Genomic DNA, 19775 nt, shown 5'->3' with positions numbered 1-19775 from the left:
TTCCTCATTATTCAACCGATTATGGTATTACTTAAAAGATGGAATGCAAAACAACATAAAAATTATGCTCGATGCACAATTTAATTCCTGAACTTTTATAAAAAAAAAAAAATATATAGCATCCTAAATTATAATATGGTTCTTATGACACCTTAAATTTCACTTTTTAAAATAATTTCACACCTTCTTATACTAAAAATAATAATTTTTAAATTTTTTTTACCTAACATGTAGAATATTAGTTTAATTCATAGATAATACAACTTTTGAAATAATAATTTTTATATTTTTTAACCATCTAATAAGTGTTTAATCAATATAATTTTATAAGTTAAGGTGTTCAATAAGTCAAACAAAATGTTTAATATGTCAAATTTATAAATTGAAGTGTTCAATAGATAAATGGAAAAGTTGAGGATGCCATAAGATTTTTCCATGAAAAATAGAGAAGTGAATTTATATATTGAGCTAAAGTGAAGTTATATATTGAGCTAAAAATTATTAGAAAAGCACAATAAAAAATCCCTAAATTGAAATGAGAAAAAATTATATAATTTTAACAATTTTGTAGGAACATGAATAATGCAAAATTAAATTAATAATGTTGAATTTTTAAATCATAGTAGGGTAATATTACAGACTTGAATAACATTAGTCTATAAATATATATTTTTTAATCTTAATCATAGTATAACATGAATAAACTGCATTTATTAATTTACATTAGCCATCAGAATGATTTTTTTTTTTTTGTTCATTCATTTCCTAATAATAATAGATCTTTACCATATACAAATGATTACACTTGCAAAGCAAAATCCAAAATTGCAAAGCAGAGCTCCTCTGCTTTTTCAAGCAATTTTCATTATATATATTTCAACCATATATATATACCTTTTACAACATTTAAATCTCAGTGCTTCCAATATTGTCCCAGTTAAGTGATTCATTTTCATTGTCATATTCTAACTGTTGCAGCCTATTGTAAGCAAAACTGCTCATTGTACCAAGACCTGAAACAAGAAACCATATTGGGATCAAAAAGAGTTGGTAAGAGAAATAACTTGCAGGGTTCATTTGTTTCATGGGAAATAACTTGTTCTAAGAAAATAGTTTGCAGGAAAACATTTTATGAGAATATGACTTATTTTCTGTTGTTTGATTGTAACGTTGAAATTTGGTTGGAAATTATTTTCTGCAGTTTGGAGCGTATTAGAAAATATTAGATCTTTCAATTTTTAAAGCTATAAAAATGTTCAACTTTTAAGAATTTCATTTTTTAATTGTTGAATGTGAGAAAATGTAAATTGTGATAGTTGTTCGACACTCGAACAGGAAAGCATGGATAAAAATATGTGTGATTTTGCATCTATCTGCAATGATTGAATATTATGTTTACCTTCAACAATTCTGTAGAGCGAGAACCACCATCGATCTTGGGGAAGTTCGTGTTCTTCTAGTGTCATGTTTATTTCTGCATTATGTTTTCCCTCCAGGACATCCTGCAATGTTGTTACTGCATCTTTTGTTCTGTTGACTATATTGTCCTTGTCTTCGATAACTATCCTTTGAAGATCATTATAGGAAGAAGTGAGGCTAATGGCAAGGGCAAATTGGGCAGCAGCAGACCATCTTGAAGAGGCCATCCATCTCTTCTGGCCATCTTGACTTTTGGTTTCTTCTCTACTGAATTTGTTTTCTTTTCCCTCAAATACTAAGCTGCGCAAGTATTGAGCATTTGCAGATCCTGTACTTTGAACCATTTTAGAGAATGCACTTCCTTCAATTGATAGCAGTTCCTCTGGAGTTGCATGCTCTAAAACCTGAAAGGAAATGTATAAAATTGTAATACTAATCTTGGAATTGTAACAATTTTTGAATTTAGAAGTTAAAATGAGCAGGGGAAGAGTTGTTAATGATTTCTGCTCTTGCTATTTGAATACTGAAGTATAGAATAATCAATGTTCAAGTATCCTGGTTATAGAAAGCACAAAACACAAACATTTCCACGACAAACAAATGATTTGAGGCATTACCAGACCGGCATCGAGCACGAGAATTCTGTCACAGTCAATGATAGTATTTAGTCTGTGAGCAATAACAAGCATTGTGCAAGATTTAAATTCCTCTCGAATGGTTTTTTGAATAAGAGCATCAGTTCTGACATCAACAGCAGCAGTTGCTTCATCAAGAACAAGAATCTTTGATCTTCGTAGCAATGCTCGCGCAAGACTTAGTAATTGTCTCTGTCCAACACTGAAATTCTCCCCTCCCTCAGAAACCTTTATACAAAAATCACGCATTAGTTGATGCTCGTAGTATTTCTTTCTTTTCAAACAATGGATATGCAACTTGTTTTCCATTATGAAGAACCCAAAACAGATCAATATACAAGGGCTCGTACAACTAATATTTGACTTAGTGGTAATTGGAGCTCTCATTGAGCCTATTTAACAAACAATATATTATACACACGAGTGGACACACAAAAGACTTGTACTTGTCCACTGTGTAAATTTCCCCCCTACTTACGATACAGATTTGATGTTTGTTTACGGAATGCATTTATAGCACTCTTCCGGTATGAATTGCTTGAGCCACAAGTGAATTGGTCAAGGAATTTTGACTTGAATAAGATAGCTACACAACAAGTAATTGAGTTTTATACCTCAGCATCTAGACCAAAAGTATTCTTCCTGATGACTTCTTTTAGATGTGCCCTCTCTAGAGCCTCCCAAAGGTCTGCATCGTTGTGTTCGCTAAATGGATCCAGATTAAACCGCACAGTACCTAGAAAACCAACAGTTATAAATCATTGGTATCTTTATAATTAAACTGAAAACAAGAAGCATGGAAGATTTCCGTCGCAGTGAACTGAAGAAAGTGCTATTGCAAATGCACAGACATCTTAAGTGGAGACAGTAAATTAAGAACTGAAGTTACAAATTGCTTGTTGACTTAAATGTCTCAACATCAAAAATATAAACATGGTCATTCTAATTATAAGAATAGAACAAAGTAAAATAGAAAATTTTTAGGGACAATGATTTCAGCTCAGTTGAAATTTCTGGATTAATTGCCGACATACCTGGCAAGTTTTCAGGTGGAAAACAATTGTGAAATAGAAAATAAAGTATAAATTCACAGCAAATTATAATGGCAATATAGAATTGAAACAATATGTGGTAAGAAGTTAAATCAAAAGAATCTAGCTTCTACTCTTGAAAATGAGTACCTGAGAAAAGAACAGGTGATTGTGGTATGATACTAAGAGCTTTTCTCAAATCTGTCAGTCCAAACTTAGAAACATCACAGCCATCAATGATGACTTCTCCTCTTTCAAGTTCTACAATACGAAACAATGCATTAAGCATGCTAGATTTCCCTGCTCCGGTTCGCCCAACTATTCCCACCTTCTCACTTGGTGAAACTGAGAAGGACAATCCATGCAAGACTGGAGGAAGTTCTAGTCTATAACGCAAGACAACATCCCTGAACTCTATTGATCCTGAAGAAGGCCATGCCGGTGGAGGACGATTGCTCTCAATTATGGTTGGAGCTTCAGAAGGCAAATCTATATACGTTCCAGCACGCTCAACGGAATTAAAACTATTTTCTGCTCTACTTGCTTGTCTAAGAACATTACTCAATAGATTAGTAATATTTAGCGTATAACTGAGAAGTAGACCCATTGTAGATGCAAATGCCACCTGGTTTTCAGATCTGCTATTCTGCAATACTGCGACGGATGCAGTCAACCAAATCATGATTCCTCCTAATGATTCCAATCTTATGGTGAGCCAACGATTTGAACTAATATTCACAAGGGTGAATCTGATGTTGTTGTCCATTGACTTCCCACTGATATTGGCCATTCGATCATAAGCTTTGTATGCACGAATGCTTGATAGACCATTTAATGCTTCTCCAAACTGTGCATAAACTGGAGATCTGGTGATGGAATCCAGACGTTTTACTTCACGGGATGTATTCTGTGCAAACACATATGACCATAATGATTAAATATTGTATATAAGCAAAGTCTTTGTGGCAAGTTGAGATAACTGGCATAAAAACATTATAAATAATTGTGTTAATGGAAATATATGCTTGCAGAAATTGATTGCATATTAAAAATCACATTCTTCTAAATTTTTTGATATTCATAGCCTCCTTTATTTAAGAGCTGAGTCAGCTAACCATTTCTGCATAGTGGTAAAGAATAAACACAAAGGATTCACTAGATGGGATAACTTATGACTTGTGAGGAAAAAGAAGATCAAATGATGCATACACTAAAAGTGACTACCTGGTAGTATAAATAGGCCACATAAAAAAGGATGAGAAGTGGCATTATGGCCCATAGGGATATCGTGCTAACTATGCCAATCAGTACAAATGTTGAAAGAAGCTGCCAAACTTGGTTCAGAAACATATTAGAAAAACTGGCAACATTGCGGTCTATTTCACCTAGATCCTTTGCAAACCTATTGATGATCCTTCCTGTTGGATTAGTGTGGAAGAATAGCATTGGAGCTCGTAGGATTGAATCCAGCATGGCATCATGCAATCTTTTGGCTGCACGAAGACTTGAACTGATCAACCAATAAGAGTTTGCCAGAGTCACTGTTACCTGAACCAGAAATATGAAGCAACGGAATCTTAAGCAATTGCAAAAATTTTCATTTTATTTCCTCCCTGTTATTTTTTCTTTTATTTTTCTTTCCTTCTACATCTATTATTTCATTTTCTATCGAAATTGTAAAAAGAAGAAGAAATGGAATTAACTATATTTCTTGCAAAAATCTCACAAAAAGACATGCCGGTCTAAAATACAAGGTTCACACAATAATTTTCATGATTATATCACATATTATTTTTTCATAATATAATAACATATGGTACCATGGTTCTTCTAAAATCATAGGGAAAAAGAATATTTCAAATTCTGTTGAAAATCTGATGAACAAGGTTGACAAGTTGGCAGTAGCCACAAGAGCAAATGGAGATGCCGAAATCAACAAACAGCAGACATACCTGGCCAAGTGATAGAAGTGCATAAATTAAAATGTAGTAACCAGGCCTATAGCCTTCTGAAGTGCTTTGATCCGTCCAAAAGCTTAACCATGTACTACTTGAAACTCGAAGCACTTCTGTCGATGAATAGAATGCAAACAGTACCATAACCACCATAGTGCCTCCCAATGCATTCTTATACCTGTAAATATATACAACATAAGCATGTAAGTATGCATTCTTATATCTGTAATATGTACAACATAGGCATGTAAGTATGCAAGATGCCTGAACAAGTAGGGCATAATGTTCAAAATACGACATGAAATAACTCAGCATTCATGAACGATGATGAGATATTTATCCATAGAAAAAGTAAGCATGAGACTCTTCTAGCTAGTGCGGAGAAGGAGAGTGGTAGAGGGATAAGAAAAGGAAAAAAAAAAAAAAAAGAAAAAATGGATAAGAAAAGAACTTCAAAATTTGTATACTTGTTAAAGAACAATTTGTTTGACCAACAACAGATCCACAAAAAGCCATTGATGTTTTGACACCAGCCACTTCGTGATAAATAATTTGTATGAAAAAAATAATAAGACATCATGTTTTAATATTATTTTCATATATGACTGATCAAGAGTAAAAGACTGATAAACATGGACTCGTTTATAGAAAACCAAGCTCTTACAAAAGTTGAATCAAAATTGTTTATAGAAAAAATAAGCTCGATACTGCTTTTCTCCATTTCAGAAGATTAGTTGCCTTCTGGGGTATAATTCTGTTCTTTCAACTACAAGTTGCATCAATGGTCATTATTACTAAATCAAAAGAAGTCTTCACTTGAGAATCTGAATTCTCTGTTAAGGTGATACATATAGATGCCAAATAAGTTTCTGAGATCAGTTAAAAATAAAAGTCTTCCATCAATTCTAACATAAAAGAATTACAGAAACAATTGTGGTTGCCTAGGTGCACCTGGAGGTTATTCTAGGTATAGGTCTTATGCTTGGTGTCCTTTTGAGCACGGAAAAAAAAGTAGACATTAATTGAAATATAAAAGTACAGTCTTATCTTAAAGATTATGAGCCTGAAAATGTTGTATATTACCTCATCATAACATTCCAACTTACAACACCTGTTTCCCTTTCCTCTTGCTTGATAAGCACAGACTTCCTTCCTTTCCCTTTCTTTGTATACCCTGCATTATGTGGCAACTCATTTATCTCATCACCTGCTGGTTTTGAATTTTTACGGTCACGATTTTCAGTATTCTCTTTTTCTTCTGCTTGTTCTTCCACTTCTTCCATTTTCCCAGCATTTTCCATCAGTTTCTGGAACAATTTGCCACTCTTAGAGAGCTCCTCAAAGGTTCCTTCCTCTTTAATTGTACCCTCACTAACCAGAATAATCCTATCCACCTGTGGAAGAAAATGTAGCTGGTTTGTAACAAGAACTCTAGTTTTTCCTTGCAATGCTTCCTTGATACAGCTGTTAAAAACCTGGAAATGACTTGGGATTAGTTCAGTGCTAAGCTTCCAGAAACATTTGCTTGTTAAAGCTTCAAGATGTTGGGCCAGTCATAGCCATAGTCTTGAAAATTATCAGAATAAGTGAAGAAAATCAGTAAAGAAAATTCTTCTATTTGTTTGGGTGGCCTTCTAGCAGAAAACATTAAAAACGTTTCTCTTATACTGCAAAAGGGAGGTTGACCTTATTAAATCAGTATGCTCGTCATACTGAATTATGTCAAGATCACTACAGAATGTAGTACTAACAATATTTCTGATCAAGATAAACTTGAAGGGAGCTCGTATTAATCAGAATGAACTAATACCTGCCGACCAACATGAGCATCTAGAGCACTTAGAGGGTCATCAAATATGTACACATCTGAATTGGAGTAGACAGCCCTAGCCAAGGAAACTCTTTGCTTTTGCCCACCACTGATGTTCACACCCCTTTCACCTATCTCCGTAAGATCACGGCCCTGAGAAAATAATTATGAGATGATAATCTAAGATATATTCCAAATTTGAACCAAATAGCAAAATCAATAGCAGTAACCCTAGTTCCTGAATCCACTTAACTGGAAGTAAGTCAAGATCATGCTGTAATGCTGTTACATCAATAGCTTGCCAATATCTTGTGGATTCATATTTGGACCCAAATAATATGTTGTCACGCACCTGATACAATGAATATTCTATATCAGAAGCAGACATATATAATTGAGAATCACTAGAATAGTAGTACAGAGCAATAGATAACTAGATCAAAGTTGATAAGCAGAAAAACTAGGCTGACACTCACAGTCGCATTGAAGATCCATGATACTTGAGGAACATAAGCAACGGTCCCTCTAATACCAACATTGGTGTCAGCTGCAGGAGGCAGCTCTCCAAGCATTGCTGAGATCAGTGATGTCTTTCCTTCTCCAGTCCCACCAACAATTGCAACTAAGCTGCCAACTGGTATGTCCAAATTGATATTGGACAATGTAGGCTTCTCAGCCTGGAAAAAGCATGAGTTCAAAGATTGCTATCACATATGGGGAACAAATATATTTGATTATCGATATCAATAAGTGCATAACTTGATAAGACCTAATGAAACTTCTAAAAAACTCATCGATATTTATATCTAAGAATTCTTGTTTAGGCAGTTCATAGCATCCATACATGTTTTCATCCAAGATTTCAATTCTTTCATGTTTTAGCAGTAACATATTGTTTGATGTCCAAAATATATAAGAAACAGATGTTTCCACGACTCTACCACCCAGTCAATTATGTTCCACTTAATCTCTATTACCTCAAATATCAATTTTTTGATATGCATTATAGCCAATTTACCATAGCTCAAAATAATTGTGTAGCCTCTTCACTCATGTTGTAAAATATTGCTTGCAACATGAATATGAGATGTAGTCATGCATTTTAGTAATGGGTCATGATGAAGGTGTAGAAACTAGCATGTTTAGTTAGGGTAATATAGGTTTGGCTACTATGTCTAGAGGAAATATCCTATGCCACTTAATATATATAGGAGTAACTGTTAGCTCACATGTGGACAAGGTTTACTTCGAGCACACTTGACCACCCAAGTGAGGTGGTATAAGATATCTCACTTAAAAAACTTGATTCATTTTCAACTTCTCTCCTCTTTGCTTGTGTTTACTAGGTTGTTTTAGCTGCAAGAAAAATGGTTCTTTATGGCAGCTTGGTGATTAAAGCACTCAGTATGAGGAGAGGGCTCTAGAAGTTAACCTTTGAATCCCATGAAAAGAATCCATCCTTGATTGAGATGGCTGGAAGTTCTGGCTCAAGAGGTGGATTTGGTACTAGAATTCTCTCTTCAGCTAAAAGAAGTTCTTCCAGGCGTTGTAATGACACGTTTGCAGTTACAACCTGCCAAACCAGTTCAGTGTTATTGTGAAATCACAAACCAATTTGAGTAAATCCAGTGTCCTTACAAAGAACTTGGGACTACATGGAACGTAATTCTTTTTAAGTACATTACAAGATGACAGATTCAGATACAAAAAAAAAAAAAAAAGCATGTGTAAATATACTTCTTTCAAACTACAACAATCTAAGAAAATTATGCAGTTATTCTTGCACAAAAGAATAATTTAATTGCTTCTTGTCATCTTCAGTCCATTGTAAAAGAGACAAATAATTTTATTAAGTGAAATAATATTCATATGAATCCAGAAAAACTTCTAAGCATGTTGTTTCTCCAAATGTCACAAATATTTTAGATTCTCAGTTTGACATATTGAAGTATAAATACTTTATCATTATATATTCTCTTGTGCTGTTTGTTCTAAATTCACTCACTTCAAGGCATTGATAAGAATCAAAAGAGATAGCCAAGCATATTTAGTGAACAGGGAAAATGATAGAACCTGACTTAACAAGTTGGGAAGCATGTTTAAAGGAAATCGTAACACTTGAAATAAAGAGAGAGATGTGAATGCCCTTGCAGGTGTCAAATCTCCACCAAGGAAAGTGAATGTCCCGAATGAAACCAATGTCACAACCACTGGGATGCTGTTCAATATGAAACTGTTGAACTGCAATAGAAAGCAATAGTAAGTCAAGACAAGAAAGAATTTTACACATTGAAGCCTAGCAGTATGATAATTGATATGCATATGCAGCATATATAATGGAAGACCATCTATAGAATATGATGTAGGAGAATCGTGAATTCATTAACTTAAAGTATTATGCTTTTAGATACTAAGCATATGGTGAACATATTAATTTGATAAGTCTACATCATCATCACAATACCGACTACTTGTTGGTGTATGTAGCTATATACTCAATTAGTAAGTTTGCAGTTAGCAACAAAGGGTTGACTATACTATGTTAGGCATGCATGCCTTTTCTAGGTGTTTTTCTATTTCCATCTTTGGTTTTGATCAAAATGGAATCATGCAATATAAATTGAGTATAGAGTAAAAAAAAAGTTCAAAGCATATTTGGTAATTTACAGTTTCCAGAAAACAGTAACAATTATAAAAGTGTAATCAGTCAAATCTATTAGTTATGTGTCCACCACAGTAGTATTCTTTGAAAATTGTGAAACAATTTTAAATAGCAGCTAATTGAATCATTATGCTTTTGGCACCCTTCAAATAGATATGAGCGAAAAAATTCCAAATTTGTGTTCTGCAACATACAGCAGATAGTAATTGTGCATTGCGGAACCATGATAGCTCATCATTGCGTATATTTTGAACTTTGGACTGGAAGCTCTTCTCCCATGCATAACATCTGGAACAATTTCAGTATAATGTCAGAATAATCACCATGAATGATGTAAAACCATGTTGAAGTGTAAGGCTTATTCTTCTCAAATTCAAACATACTTAACAGTGTACATGGCAGCCAATATTTCATTCATGAGGCTGACTCTCTTGTCAGTCCTCTGCAATCCTTCTTTAGTTAGTTTTCTCATTTTGCTTATAATAATTGTCTGTTATCACAAAACATCAAAAAAAGATAACATAAATTATACATGATGTACTTAAGGCTTCATAATCAAAACAACTCTAAACTTTTAATGCATTTGCAATTTGACTGTAACCTTTTAATTTCATCAAATTTTCCCTAATGTCAAAGATTCGTTACAGTTTTACCCGAGGCCAAAATTAATAGGAAAATCATATTGTTTTATTATTAATTAGAAGATCAAAATGTCAAATTGGCTCTTGAAGTTATACTAGATCTTCAATTTATAACCTTGATATTTCCATTGGACTTAATTGAGCCCTTAATTGGTTAATTAATTGAGTCATTAGAGTCATCCACGATAGTTAAAAAATTTGGAAAGCTGAAGAGCCCAACGGACTACAATCAAAATTTAGAGATTAATATTTTAAGGTTTTCCTAGGTCATCCCTTCTACCTTTTGGCTTGTGCTATGTAACCTCAGTATGGACCAAGCTTATCAGTGAGATCTTCTTGAGATTTCACTTATTTGGTTCAGGGACATTCTATAAATTTAGCTTTTCATGCTCGTGATGAACATAGGAATTTGAATAATTGACAAAAATATACATAGTAAATGACTGAAGCAACACAGATACATATTAACAAAGGATAGGAAGCGTCTGACCTGTATTGGGACCATGAGAACAAGGATTAGTGAACCAAGAAGCGAAGCAACACCAAGTTGCTGATAGAGAAGAACCATAGCCATGGTGATGCGAAATGGAGCTGACCACAATCCATGTAGTTGTTGGCATATTTGCTGAACAATGTCCAAAGGAAAATACCTTAGCCCTAAGAAACAAAAGAAAAATGGAGAAAACAAGCTGTGTTCTTTTACTGGTTTAACCACTTTTGCATATGGAATAAATAGCAAGTAGAGAAGTCACACTAGATATTTTATATATTGCTTACAGTAAGAATGCTACTCTCCCTTTGATCAATGATGCCCTATAAAATTATATATTTGGTTTTCATTTAATTTAAATTTCTTCTTGTTTTCTTTTTCCATCCAATGACATGAATTTCATGTTTACCTCTTATACAAGGGACAATAGAACCAAAGCAGGCCATTGTGCCTACAGTTATTTTGAAGCAAAATTTCCTTTTTCTTGAATGAATTAAGCAATTAACATCAATGGCCACTCAGAAAGAGCATACCTGAAGTGCATTGGCATCTGTAGTGATCATATTTGTTATCTTCCCAGATGGAAAATTCTTGCGGCTCTCATGAGTTAGTCTCAAGGATTTACGAAATATGGCAGCCACCTGCAATTAAAAGCAATTGGCTATGAACAAGGCATCTCATTTCAAAATACTTAATTCATTCAGGAATGCCAAAATGGAATCTGATTAGGCAATTGACCAGATTCAGAAGGGAAATGAGGCTGAATCCGATATGCCAAAGCAGCTCCATGTGTGTCTAGACATTGTTAAAACAGAACAATGATTTACCAAAGTTGATCTCAGCCGAAAACCAGTGCGCATAACATTCTGAAAGTACTGAGATTCACATAGCACACCTAATGACTGAACCAAGTAAAATCAACTAGTCAATAAAAAGATTTCACCAAGTTATCTATGCCACAGGCGAATAAATACAATAGATAAAACAAAGCAGGCAGATAGAGAAGCAAAACATAAATAAATATCTCATAGCATGATAAAATTAATTAAGCATAAAGAAAAACAATATAGGAATAGGAGAAGGAAGCTCACGAACCTCAAGAACTGCTTAATATAACCATTTACTCTTTCAGACACACTAAGAAAATTGTAATTCATGTCATTTATCACTTGTCATTTAAAAATCTTTAAGTCCCAAGAGTAAGAAGTTGGGAAAACCTTAAATTCAGAACTCAAAAGTCAAAACATCATTGTTAAATGTGCAATATCCTCCTGATACTATAGAGTTTATAAAATGATAAAGCAGTTATTCCCTCTACTGATACAGCTCAAAAGAATACAATCAAGCATATGAGAAATTTTGAAGATTGAAAGATGAAAATAGAAACTAAATGACTTGAAATCCTTGCCCAGACTCAAAACAAAATACATTTTGCATGCCCATGGAAAAGCATATGAAAAATTCTTTTAGGAGATATAAAATTCAAAATGATAAAACATGAAATAGGAACCATACCACTCCAACAAAAATTGAGAAAGCATAGATATAACCAATCCAGGCTGGATCCCCTCGTTGCATTGACTGCAAAATGATAAAAGACTTACAATATTATGAGTGCATGGCATTAAAGTTGAGTTTGTTTCAAATAAAATCTGATTTAATTAACTAAACTACTCTGTTGCCGTGAAAAAATATACGTAAATAGAAAACTCCAGTTAAATTTGCTTAGAAAATCAAACTATGATTTGTTATCTTTTCTAGGAAACTAGAATATCAAACTATTTTTCTTAAAAAAAATGATCAGAATGTGATGTTAAAATTACACTACAGTTAAATTTGCTCTAAAAAATATCCAGAAGATAAATCAACATCTATTACAACATTCCTAGAACTCTTCTAGTTTGGTTTTGTTGATGTGTGTGCTAAATTAATCAAGCTAATCAGTATCACCTAAATGTTAGGCATGGTCCAATAAGATTTGGTGAGTTTGAAATAAGATTTTCCTGATTTTTGCAGATTCTCCTGATTTTTTCTTATATTTTCCAGAGAGAAATAAACTATTATAGAAGGCAGAAACCTACTGAACCCACAACAATGATGATAAACATTAATACAATCCATGAGAATTTTCCACAACAACAAACCTTTAAGAGATGGTTCAGCAAAACAGGCCCAACAAACTGTGAAAGATCATTTCCAATCTACAAGAAATCATTAAATTCCATGTGAATCGTGCCATTAGTAGAAAGTTTCATAATTTCACATAAAATAAATTTGGAGGAAAATGGAAAAGAAATGAGCAATTGATATGTCAAATCCAAGTTCGTCAAATTCAAGCCATAATTTTCCTCAGGTATCTATAATGATCAGGACAGGAACTTGTCAGGCCAAAGAAAAAGGCATATGAGCATCCTGCTTCTAACTCAATTAAAGAAGTTAGACCAAACTAACATCCGTGATAAATAAAACAGGAGATAATTACCTTAAACAACCCACCCAACCAGAACCTGCAGAAAATTTATGAATGAAAACAAAGAGACATATATCAATGCATGATATATTTCTAACCACCTGATTGTTTATCAATTAGAATCAAAAGGAAAAGAAATGAAACATGAGAGCAGAACCAATACCTTCTCCCAAAGCTATTGTTCAATGCTCTTAAAAGCCGTGGCTTTGGCCTTTGAGATTCTTCAATCCAACATTTCCGGAACCTGCAAAAGTAGAAAATTTTTTTCAGAAGTCTGCAGCAGTGACAAAGTTCGAGCAGAAACCTATATAAGAGATGAAATGTGGGACAAACTTTTTAATCAATGTCTCAGTCTGATCCCATGTGTCTAACTTCCATACATCCTTTTCAGTGATAGGCCTTTCATAACCTTGCTGCATAAGTGGAGTCATCCATCCAAAACATATCCCTATAAGAGGACAATGACCAACGTAATCAGTACGCAGATCAGAATTAGATCCCTCGCCAATGTGCAAATCATATTTGTATTTGAAAACAATAACCAAGAAGTAGAACTGCTTAAAAGAGGAACATAAAATGGGGGACACTGAACTGAAAATTTAACTACTTACTAGAAAATAAGTTGACATGCCTCTCGGGACATATTCGCTCTTCTCCAGGAAGTTTTTCATATTCACCATTTACAGGATACTCAGGTTGCACAATGTTGTAACCTGGATGAGGATCCAAATCGGGAATATACACAAGAAGAAGAACACCAAACAAAACCTACACCGCAAAAATGTTGATAAACCATAATACAATTGACATCCCTGGAATGGTTCCAAAATAAGTTAAAAGGAAAATCAAACAAAACCCAAGGTATATTGTTCATATTTTTCTATGCAAAACTTGACATTCTAACCCCAGCTTCAACCTGTGTAAGCAAAATTCTTTATGGTCCCACATTTTAATTAGATCACTATGTGGTTTGCCACAGCCTATACAGCACATAAGTGGAAAGAATCCAGATTTAAGCCCTTTCTGGGGTCAAGACAGGATAAGTATCTGCAACCTACATAGGCATAAAAAAAATTGAATTTTTCCTCTCTATACCATGTGCTAGCTAGTAAAGATTCCAACAATATTGAAATTTCCAGCTACCGTTATGACCTTGTTATGATTGTAACATGGAAATTCATGGAAACTAATTTTATGTTACCAAAAAATATTTGTTGCCTTGGCATTCAATAATCTGAATCTTGAACCAACTTGTAGCTTTACACAGAATCTAGAGACATCTACTACGTCTACTAGGGCAGGAAAAGAAAATAAAAAAAAGGCAACAAACCTGGCAGAGAACAGAACTGAGGTATGTGTACAATGCAAATCTACAAACAAACAAAGAATGAGAATGTATTGTCACCAACACATCTAAAAGGTTTGAACTTAAAAGATGTAACTCCACAAATGCAATGTGCATCCTTATCTAGAATAAGCCCATCCAACCTCATACCAAAGTTTATGCATTCGTTATACATAGTTTTTTTTTTTTTTTTTTTTTTTCTTTGAGGCTTAATATCATCTATTAAAATTTTCCCTAAAAAAAATGAGTTTGTTGCATATCTATATTACCACTAATCATCAACATAACAATAACTTTTTTAAATTCCTGACCATGAATACTAACAGCTACCTTACATAATGCAACATTTTAACAAGAAAAATCCCATGATCTTCATTTCAGAAGCCTAATATGGATTAAAAACAAAACAGACACTATCATCACTAGTTGAAGCTGAAAGTTCTAGTACAGTTTTGAAAAGTACATAAATAAAGGCCATTCACCTGTAATGTTACTTCATTTGAGCTTGCTAAATATACACCAAGACAGAAGTTTCTGATTTTAATAAAATATTCCATTCGTAATAACATTACTTTACCAAAGGCATTACCATATCTTTGCAGCATTAATGAAACATATTTTTCAAAAATACAAATTATAGTCCAACATTGGGTAACAGGCAAATCCATGTATATGTATTGTGTCAAAATCTACAAAAGCCAAAATGTCCTTTGAAATTAAAAGTTCACAAGTTTAATCCCATATATATATATATATATATATATATATATATATATATATATATATATATATATATATATATTTTTTTTTTTTTTTTTTCAAAAGCTCATCACAGCCTAAATTTCCATTTCTTTATCCCAATTTATAAGTTTGATAGAATGCATTTTCAATAATGATCATACACAAGTTTAATACTGAAAAAATTTGGCATAACTGATGCCACATGCTCTCAACTTACAATGATATAACTAAAGAAATATTGCTCCATTATAAATGTACAGTCTTACCTTGTTCTTGATAAATATAGATAAATGAGCACAGGAGATAGTAAAGGTATCAAGAGTCAATACATTCATTTTATTGCCAATATTAACTCACAGTTTAATGCTGCATGGTGAAAAAAAAAAAGAGGTGACTAAACTTAATAGCTTGGGAATAGGAGAAAAACTAACCTGCTGTAGTAACCTTGCATACGAAAAATTAGATTAAGCATTGCAGCGTCCCCTACCAACACATAAATAACTCCAAACCGCACATACCACCGAAACTGCCGGATATAAATTTTGGTTTCCAAACTGAGCATAATAACCATTGAACACCAGGTAAGAGCCTCAATGATCAATGATACAATCTGCAACAGGGAAAAAAATTACTTGAAATATATTGATAAGTAATGGACTATCATAACAAAAACAAAAACATCCCTACTGAAACCATATTATGACCTGATAAAATAAAAGAAAGACAGATATGGTTCACCAATCAGATCTGTAAGACAATGAGCAAATTTTGGATAGTATGCCGAGATTATTAAAACACATTGCTTCCATGAGGAAGCTTCCAATTTAACAAGTAGAGATTCAAAGCTTCCAATTTAGCAAGTACATATTCAAACTACTGCACAAATTGAAGCTAGCACTTCCAAAATCGAAAATCCTTAATTATGGGGAACTTGACAGAATACTTTTAAATAAGAAAACATACCTCAAAGAGGGCAAGACTAGTCTGTCCATCCAGGTTAAAAATAGAGATATCCATCACCCACCTCAATAAAGGCTCAGCTGTGCAATAGGCAGCCAATAACCCTAACATATAATTGTAGTACTTTGTCCTCAAACTGTACTTTTCAGCTTTTGAATTGTTCTTAATCAACCAGATTCTGTAAAAGCACAACCCCAGAAGAACCAAATGAGAAATGCAAATCACTAGAGAATCAATGGCACATGGGGTATATGCACCAAATGCACTGTCCACTTCTTTTCCCCAAACCCCATTTGCCACCGGTCGACAATACCAGTCCAATGGCTCCAAACCCATCTTTCCTCACCACCTGCAAAACATCACAAATTAATACATTGATTTATACCCTCAAATTTTGTGTTTCCTAGTAGAACCAATATTTGCAAAACTCAAACAAAACTTAACTGGTTGTCTATGATAAAATACACATTCAGAACTTTACACATTAACAGAACAACGAAAAATTCATCTCAGTCCTAATATTTGCAAAGCCAACCTTGTTAACTCAAAACATATAAATCTCGAAAGAGAAACTGAAAGAAAATGCAACCACCCTCCATTTGGTTGCTGATAAAAGAAAAGTTAACTTCACGAGTTTGAAATTGTTTCATTTGAATACCAAAGTACTCATTTCAATCTCTCACAAAAAAAAAATGAATTTTAACATTTTCTCAGCAACCAAGAGGGGCCATAAATAACAGAAAGAGAATAACAGCCACAAAGATGCAATTAAGCTTATCCGCTCAAAGCTTCACCAGTTTACGTACATACGTAGTTAATTAAACCCAACCCATTGTGCTCTGTGTCTTTACTAATCCAACTTTTAAAGAAATCATTTTTTTAAGCAAATAGCAAATGGGAAATTTCGAGCACCCTCAATTTACCAATGCAAAACACAAAGTCCGTTTAACTGTTTCAATTAGCATCATAGTCTTACAACAATGAGCAACTGAAATAGAAGAAGAATATGGTTGTACCTTCGAGGATCAAGAATCAAGAACCGGTTTAAAAGTTTTGGCACTGTCACTCAAGATTGTTTGAAAACTAGCATAACAAAGGAGTATGACTTGCATGGTCACTGGTGAGTCAATATATACAGTATACATAATTACTAAAGAACAAAGAATACAATTGGTGTTTCGAACAAGAACAGTAAGCCAAGGAGAGAGGCAGACGAGAGAGAGACAATCAGACAAAACATGTGGAGGTTTGCAACGTCACGGCTGACGTAAGGTCACGGTTGACCTAATATCGGGTAAGACTCCATAGGATCATAGATACTAGTGGATGGCAATTTTACCCGCCCGAATAAAATTCGTCCATCCAAAGATGGATATGCTAATCCAATAATTGAATTTTATTAAATAATACTTCTCCAACCCATGTGAATTGATTTTTGGTCTGTAATTTTCTTTTCTTATTTCCATGAAAGAAAAGAAAAAAATACCTTTAAAAAAATAAATAAAATAAAAAAATTTACTCAAGAAACTGCGAAAAGAAATATAAAGTGGTGGTTTCTTTGTTCCTAATATTAATCTCTATCACATTAAAAAATATATATATATTTCACGTTAAAAAATACCAAAAAAAATTTTTTTTTACACTCATACTGTAATAGACAATTTAACATCCTTTTGATAATTTCTTTTAAATAAAAATATTATATATAATATTGACACTATTTTCCTTCTAATAAAAAAAATATTGACACTAGGTTAGAAATTTATCCGTTTCGTGTAGACCGACGTGAACAGAGGCTGACCCGGCCTAAGTAGTTAGGGGCTAAAATATAATTTTTCCTAAATAGCAAGGGCAAACTATAAATATTCTTTTACAAAAATTACACTTAAAATTTAAAATAAATTTATGATTTTACCCTCCCCTCCGCTTTAGAGTGCATCTACCCCCTGCATGTAGTGTTGTGTTGTGTTTAATATAAAATGTATACCCTGCCAAAATTCACCTGTCAGCCGGTGCCAATGGGCGCGTTTGAATGAAATATAATATTCTGACGTAGGTCGTGACATGTGTCCTTTTGGAATTAGCAATTATTGTTGGGTAAAGTACTTTTTCATCCATAGATTTGTCATAATTAACTATTTAGTCTCTTTATTTTGAGGTTTTGACTCTTTAAATATCACTTTATGGACGAAATAATTATTTTATCAAATATATTTAAGTTTCATTTTCCTGAAAATAGAGACTAAATAGTCAATATAGCAATTGGCAAACCTTATTTACTAATGATTAGACAATTAGGTTCTTTTTTTTTTTAAATAGCCATTTAAACCGTTCTGTTAAAATTTAGCTGAATATATAATTTAATTATTGATGTTTAAAAAAAAAATTTGTTGCACTATTAATTTTAAAATCAATTTTGTGTCACTCTCGATTTTTTTTTTTTAATAATCTCACACCTTATTAAATTAGAAGCAATAAAATTTTAAGGTTTTTGGCTTTCATTTGCAAAAAATTGATTTAATATGTGATTCTATAATTTTTGAAGCAATAATCTTTATATTTTTAATTATCTAATAAGTATTTAATCGATATAATTTTATAAGTAGAAGTGTTTAATAAGTCAATTAAAATATTTAATAGGTACAATTTTATAGTTTGAAGTGTTCAACAGGTCAAAATGAAAGTTGAAGATGTCATAAAATTTTTAATAAAAAGTAAATTGGTGAATTTATGCATTTTTATATTCCATGTGTGTTTTTTTTTTTTTTTTTTTTTTTTTTGTTGCTTCAGGGGTGAGGTATATCTAATTAGTTATTAATGTATCAAAATACCCAAACTTTGTAAGTTTTTATAAATTTACTTTATTTTGATTTTTCTGTCAATTTTATTCTAATTTTGACATTTTATAACGATAATACCCTCGATTGCAATCAAGGATGTAATTACAAATAGAAAAAGTATTTCCATGCTTTTTTAAGTATATTATCTTATTGTTAAATAAATAATAATACTAGTAATAACATTTTAAATATTTGAATATTAAATTTTATCCACATTTAGTAGGTTACATATTTATAAATTTAGAAATATGATATTTAATGTGCAACTAAAATAATTAAGAAGTTACTTTTTTTTATAAATAAAAAATAATATGGCTATATTATTTTTTTTATAAATGAAAAACAATATGGCTACAAAATATATAATTGAAAGATTATATTTTATTAATTGAACTTTATGCCATATTTTGAAATTTTTTAGTAAGAAACAAAAAATTATCACTAAATTATTAATTAGTACATTTAGTTTAAAAATTTAAAATTTAATCTGTACAATGTCAATTGGATAGACTAATGGATTTTTTTTAATTTTTATTAAATATGAATGAAAATACTTTTTTATTTATAATTTCATCTTTAAGTGCAATTGAGGGTGCTATTACGAGAAAATGTTAAAATTAGAATAAAATCGCCCAAAATGTTAAAATAGAGTGAAATTGCAAAAATTCCTGAAGTTCAGGGTATTTTGAGATATAAATAAATCTTGATACAAGATTGTGCAATCGGTCAATTTGATTATACATGCAATTGAAGGTGGTAAGATCGAAAATTATACT

General features: G+C 32.4%; 1 protein-coding gene across 6 annotated transcripts; it reads right to left on the bottom strand.

The window, feature by feature from the left end:
• Window positions 1-691: 691 nt before the first annotated feature.
• Window positions 692-17367, bottom strand: LOC105636877 (ABC transporter C family member 12). Of its 6 annotated transcripts, none has more exons than XM_012220268.4 (28): window positions 17176-17363; window positions 16163-16508; window positions 15631-15809; window positions 14444-14483; window positions 13725-13881; window positions 13447-13561; window positions 13277-13357; window positions 13126-13150; window positions 12788-12844; window positions 12159-12224; window positions 11471-11545; window positions 11177-11284; window positions 10644-10778; window positions 9896-10002; window positions 9707-9800; window positions 8924-9091; window positions 8283-8423; window positions 7327-7527; window positions 7104-7202; window positions 6851-7003; window positions 6124-6515; window positions 5038-5218; window positions 4310-4633; window positions 3236-3992; window positions 2669-2790; window positions 2037-2282; window positions 1400-1823; window positions 692-1013 (listed from the first exon to the last, which is right to left on the bottom strand). In XM_012220268.4, exons 2-28 carry the CDS (start codon window positions 16493-16495, stop codon window positions 907-909), a joined length of 4887 nt encoding a protein of 1628 aa, XP_012075658.1. In that variant the 5' UTR covers window positions 16496-16508; window positions 17176-17363; the 3' UTR covers window positions 692-906. The 6 variants fall into 6 exon arrangements, with proteins under 6 accessions (XP_012075658.1, XP_020536048.1, XP_020536047.1 ...); XM_020680389.3 differs by lacking the exon at window positions 17176-17363 and adding an exon at window positions 16695-16851; XM_020680388.3 differs by lacking the exon at window positions 17176-17363 and adding an exon at window positions 16604-16626.
• Between the last annotated feature and the right edge of the window lie 2408 nt (window positions 17368-19775).

The sequence above is a fragment of the Jatropha curcas genome, chromosome 10 (genome assembly GCF_041381405.1).
Source record: "Jatropha curcas cultivar XTBG-Jc1 chromosome 10, XTBG_Jcur_1.0, whole genome shotgun sequence".
Lineage (NCBI taxonomy): Eukaryota > Viridiplantae > Streptophyta > Magnoliopsida > Malpighiales > Euphorbiaceae > Jatropha > Jatropha curcas.
The sequence above is the reverse complement of the archived record's forward strand: the minus strand, read 5'-3'. Positions and strand labels throughout refer to the sequence as shown.